The sequence below is a fragment of the Triturus cristatus genome, chromosome 3_2 (assembly GCF_964204655.1).
Source record: "Triturus cristatus chromosome 3_2, aTriCri1.1, whole genome shotgun sequence".
Classification (NCBI taxonomy): Eukaryota; Metazoa; Chordata; class Amphibia; order Caudata; family Salamandridae; genus Triturus; species Triturus cristatus.
Genome location: NC_140584.1, coordinates 586,515,193 through 586,521,192, shown reverse-complemented (window position 1 = coordinate 586,521,192; position 6,000 = coordinate 586,515,193). Strand labels below are relative to the sequence as shown.

Sequence of the window (6,000 nt, the reverse complement as noted above, 5' to 3'; positions counted from 1 at the left end):
ACACCGAGATATGAAACCAAACTCTTCTAATAATTTTGCACCAAAGACGATATTGCACCTAAATATATTTATGCACCTAATTGTGATTTTTTATGCTTTTTTTCACTGACTTACGAGTCTTATGCTCCTGTTGATGGTGCAATGGTGGTTTAGAACTGAAATTATATTTTCGCACCTAAATGTGATTTTGCACGACTGATTTGTTTTAGTTAATTTGTCTATACCCCTGATGCTGCACCAAGAGTGATTTGCACCTAATCCCGATTTGATTCTAAGTGTGATGATACAAATTTGAATGCTCAGCACCAAGAGTGGTTTTGCTTCTGCAGTTTACTACATAAATGCTGGTGTTGTATCACGGTTGTGTTGTCATGCACAGACGCTAGACTCACTAAATTATTGGGAGGCCTAGTTTATCTGAGCAGTTCCATGGGGGTGCGAGATGACTAGGGTGCCCCACACGATTCCTTTACTCACAGGCATGATGTTCAGAGGAAAAGACCCTGGAATGAATGAACTCATCCTAATTCAAGAATACATGAGCACTTCATTTATTGATTTTGTGTAGTGCCAACCTAACAGTGCTGGCCGCATCAGCATGCCATGGCTTGACCCTCGAAAGTAGCGTCCAACTCCTAATAAAATTTGGAGAGCCAAAAATTAGCATAAGCAGTGTGAATCAATGTCACTTAATCAAAAGAAGGTCTGTCTCAAACCTATCTCAGCCTCCTTTATAGTCATAGGTGAGGTAAAAAATTAGCAATGTATATTATATATGCATGTAAATGTAAGATCTTCGGGGCCTATTTTTATACCTAAACCACATGTCGGGGTCTAAGAGGTTTATGATCATGTATGGTCTTTATCGGTACCACATATTGAACTGTCCACATAAATTAGTCTCAGTTTCATTTTAAAACAAAGGTTGCTCTTTGGTGCATTTAAGCAGGATACTTTTTCAACAAGTGAAGTAAATGTTCTGCCCTGAATGTTCTAATACTTTGGAGCTAAAAGTATGAAAAATTAAAGATGGTTTGGAATGGTAGCCTTATATGTCTCTGACATCCCACCTCAGCCAACTTGAGAAATGTTGTTACTCTTTAACATCCTGAATTTCTGAAAGAAGATGCCTGACAATATGTGCGCTGCGCGTATATTTAGCCAGGAAGCAATGTGAAAGGTCCTTGCCCAACACTTGGACCCTTATGACAAATTATTGGTGGGGCCCAAGGAGTACAAGCCCTTATAACTTCAGTGCCTATGCTATCTAGCACATGGTACTCGCAAACATTTTCCCAAGGGCCGCAACGCTTGGTCTGTGATGTGAGTGAGGGCTGCATCGATGCCAGCAGGGTGGCAATCCTGGGGGGGAGGGGGAGAGTCTTGCTGTAAGGTGGGTATAGTGGAAGCAAAGCATATACATCTAGTGGCTGAATTGCACAATGTGAAACAAGAAAACCTGGAATTAATCTCAGCTTCCCCACTTTAACAAATTGTGTGATCCTGGGCAAATGTTTTGTTTCACTTTCCCTCCTTTTTCTTTTATTATCACAGGTAAGAGGACCTCGAAATGCATGACTTTAGTATGTGTGCAGCACAAAACCTTCTCCTCTGTTTGATTTAATAAACTAAAATGTTGTTCATATATAAGAGGTGGCCAACCTAAGAGTGCACATAACAACTGACTTAACTCTTAATTCACTATTCGCATTGTTGTCAGTATGGGGGAAGAATGTATGTTTCTAAATACATATTTGAAAACTATCACTTAAAAATACTTCTCAATGCACTGATATAATTTGACATACTAATGTGAAATAATTTTGCATGTCGATGAAATAAAGTTTCTTCAAAAGTTCAAAAAGTGTATCATATTTTTGCACTTTTGCTGCAAGTTGGCTTTGAAAATGAAGGTGTTCCTACAGTTAAGTGGTGCAGGACAACTTAGTTACTTCCTTTCTTTAACTTCAATTAACCTTTAAATGAAGGTGTGCCTGTATATTTAAATTTGTTTTAATGTTAGCGCTGAGTGGAGTGAACAGCAGCCCAGTGCTACTGTTGATCGGGGAGCCCCATGTAAAGGTCAGTGGGGTGCAAGCGCCCCCCGGGCCGTACTTTGAGTATCACTGGTCTAACGTGAGGTCATACTGATGTAGAACTTTTACACTTAATGCGGCATTTTACCAATATATTTTCTCTCTGTACTGGTACCTTGAAGGTCATGAAGGCGCCTACCATGGCAAAGGCACTGACACTGGTGCCATGGTTATCATCTCTATTGATGCCACCATCTCACTCCCCTACCTCTCCATCTCCAACCGCAGACCCTTTGGGGAAGAAAACCAAGATAACATAATGGCAGCATAAACACAGGCAGTCTGGACCATAGGCTGGCCAAACAAGCTGCTACACTGACACAGACCGATACACTGTCAGGGAGCAGATCTAAAACCCTCTCAGTAGCCCTCACTACCACTAGATACAACTTCACTCATAGAGCATCTTCCAGGTCCAGCCCTGCTACATAAAACCAACAGCCGTCAAAATGACTGTCCACAGAAGCCCTCAACCACTCATAAGCCTAACTGACATGAGAGGTGTTGTTATTTCCTTCATACTTCATTACACCCAATTACTGCTGTCCAGAGCTCATATTTCATATCTATTCCTCAAAAACAGCTGGTTGGCCTCAAACTGAAACTGGATCACCTGCATGACATGATACAAAGTCTGAAAATCACACTCTCCGTTTCACTATCACAAGCGCTTCCCTAAAAGGAACTGCTCGACCAACACCTTATTCACCAAACCTACACATGGAGAGCCCAACACCTACTTCAACGACAATGCTTCAGAGAATGTCTCTAAATACACCACCTCCAATGCACACCATACATCGTGCACTGCCAGACCCCACAACATGTCATATTACCACTGTCGCCAGAGCTACATGTCCTAAATATAATCAAAGATGAATCTGTGTGCCTGTTCTCTGTGAAGGAGCCTCGTCTGCGAATGCCAGGGCTATCCTGTTGTGTGTGTGAAATAGTAGCTTGTGCTGTTGATGGATATTCTTAATGTTTGTGTGTGTGGTGACAGCAATGTGATGCATTTGCTGTTACTGTTCTGTGTGTGAGGCAAATTTGCGATTTTTCTGCTTGTAATGTACATGATCGGTGCATTCCTGCTGCATTTTGCGAGTCTGGGTGTATGTGATTGAGAGAGTGAAGAAGCCAGCATTGTACCGCCTGGGATGTTATTGTTCTGTGTATGTGATGGAACATTGCACTGTGGCTAAGATGCACTACTTTGTGTTTGTTTGTGCTGCTGCCACTGGTCCTGCGCTGTTATTTGGAAAGCAGTAGTTGTACTCACGTTAGGGAAGACTGCTAAAACGTTTATACTATACAAACCAAAATGACTGGTTTTGTAAATGGTTGTTTAGGGACCGGTTTTGCTTGTGTATAGCCGAGCTTCTACGAGGCCCTTTCTTCCACTGATGTTCTAGACATGCTCTTTGATTGTTGCATTTGCAATTTTATCCTCAAGAAGACTACTTTATTCTACTTTAGCAAAAATACTTATACATGGATACAAAACATTTGACATGACAATGTACAATAATTACAAAAATAAAATCAATAGAACACACAACACAATCTTGGACTAAGACTGCACTTCATCATAATGCAGTTAAATTATACATAGTAAATCCGATACTACATTACTGGCAACTCTAACCCTACTGGATTGATGCTCTCCGTGGCCGACACCCTACACAGCGCCTAGCTCTGACCTACATTCATAGAGCACTGTGTTGTCTCAACAATACAAAGTGTTACTGCTCTCTGCAATATGGCAGTAGTTATGAATTCCCACCTGAGTCTGGCTGGTCAACTGGGATATCAGTGAATGTCAGTCTAAATGGGCCTTCTGGAATTCTAGTAGGACTGTCACAGTCACATTGCAGGTGTCATCAGGCATGGGTGTGCATGCCCAGGACTACCTGCCTTCCAGATCAGCCGCCCAATAGGCCAGGCAGCTGCAGTAAAGCAGTGGGATTCTGAAGACTAATGACTTGCATCCCTTTGGTAGCCCATGTAGATGCAGTCCATGCATCGTGTCACTGCGCTAGGTGTCAATAATTCCTCTGCCCCATTGACTGATGAACTGTCGGTCACAGGGGTGGGGCAGCGGTCACTCTGTCTCAAAGACCACCTGGAGGCCATCGACCACTCTGTCTCGCAGGTCGCAGGGGAGGGCCAGCAGTCACTCTGTTTTGGCCTCTTTTGTGCAAAGCTGTCCATAGATTTCAAGGCAGCCTCTGTGGGGAGAAGAAAACAATATGACAGTAGTAAAAAACTCTTGCAGCGGTTCCTGTATTTATTTGTTTCTTTTTATTTGCAGTTTAACTGAGCCCACACCAGACCAAACAAGTAGAAAAACGCTTTTTTAGGCGCGTGAGATTTCAAGTAACACAGCGTGACAGTAAAAGGGATATACAATGAAGCATAACAAGTTAAACAACAGGCAACAATACGCGCTGTAGAGGAAATGTGTTCATACACGGGGAGAAGATCTACTAATTGAAGGCCAACATGCACCCAATCATATCTGGCAATGACGTTGAAAAAGAATCTTTTAAGATCTTTCTTGAAATTGTTAGAACAGGAGGTTGCACTGATATCCACAGGGATGGACTTCATTGCTTTTAGAGCACTCCCTGAGGTAGCTGGTTTCAGTGGTCTTATGTCTTTTGGAGGGTAGGGTTTCAAGATGGAGAGATTCAGTTCTTCTGAATGCACTGCAACCTCCTGAGATGATTAATTTGTGCATCAAGCGATTTGCAGTACTCGCAAGTAAAGTCCTCTGGACTATCCAGGACGATTTGAATAAGCGTCTGGCTTCAATGTGAAGCCATTTTAGAGTTATGCGAATTAGGGTGGCATGTGAGCTTCTCGAGCTGCATGCAAATCTTGCTACAGAATTGAAGTATTCTTGTAATGGGACCAGCTGGAGTTGCCATAATCTAGTCTGGAAATGAAAAGCAATTGAATAACTTTTTTAAAGCCCTGATAAGGGACCTTATCACATGAGGGGTCAGATTTCATAGTGTGCTCCTTTTATTATTGGAGAGATGTTGACATGCAGATTTAGGTTTTTGTCAAGGGTAAAGTCCAAGCATTTTGCACTTTCTGCAGTAGCTGGCGTACAGTCAAATATATTAGTTGTGTTAAGGGTGTTGCAGTGAAGGGGTGAGCTACCCGAACTCTAGTTTTGGGGTTGAATATGCGATGATGTGTCATTCTCTATGCGAATATCCTTGTCCTGTAACCTGGAGCAGTGCACAAAGCAACAAGTCAATGGACTGTTATCCTTGTTGTGGATTTAGCACATAGAGCAGTGGTAACAGTGTTTGTGTTTTGTGAACCTATAGCTGTAACTAGACCTTTTTATCTATGTTTCTGGAGTAGAGTTCTACAGTCCACTTGTGCAAAGGTCTTCTATCCACTTTCCCAGTTCATCGCACTGACATCCTGTATTTAAGTGGTGCATGTATGTGTGTGTAGCCTGTGTGGTACATGGATGGTGTATGTGTGAGTAAGCCACAGTAATGAAGAACTATTGGATCCATTTTGGATATCCTAAACCTGGCCTTTGCACTAGATGGAGGTGAGGATGTTTGCCCAGATAGTGGAACTGTGTTGCTGACATTCCTTCCTGAAGCTGGAGGGTTGAGACCTAGACACCGAAATGAGGGGAGTGGGGACAGGGCTCCTTTGAAAATTTGTGGGCTTATTCCTGAGCCCTTTGTGCCGCTGTTGCGTCACTTTTTGTGGCGCTACAGCGGCATAAATAAAAACGCCATGTTGCACCACATTTACAAAGTGATGCTTCTAGGCAGATGTAGCTCAGGGCTTTACAAAGGGACACATTATACCTGCTTCAGGTATAATGTATGCAGAGTAGGCGTTCCCCCCCCGCAATAAAGGCTCGTAG

General features: G+C 42.6%; 1 protein-coding gene across 3 annotated transcripts in view; it reads right to left on the bottom strand.

Moving 5' to 3' along the window:
• Positions 1-3,659: 3,659 nt before the first annotated feature.
• The window catches only part of SYNC (syncoilin, intermediate filament protein), a 118,770-nt gene continuing 116,429 nt past the window's right edge, over positions 3,660-6,000 (bottom strand). For all 3 annotated transcript variants that reach the window (XM_085648384.1, XM_085648386.1, XM_085648385.1), the window contains exon 4: positions 3,660-4,324. In XM_085648384.1, the coding sequence (XP_085504510.1) occupies positions 4,270-4,324 (55 nt within the window). In that variant the 3' untranslated portion in view covers positions 3,660-4,269. The remainder of the gene's footprint in view (positions 4,325-6,000) is intronic.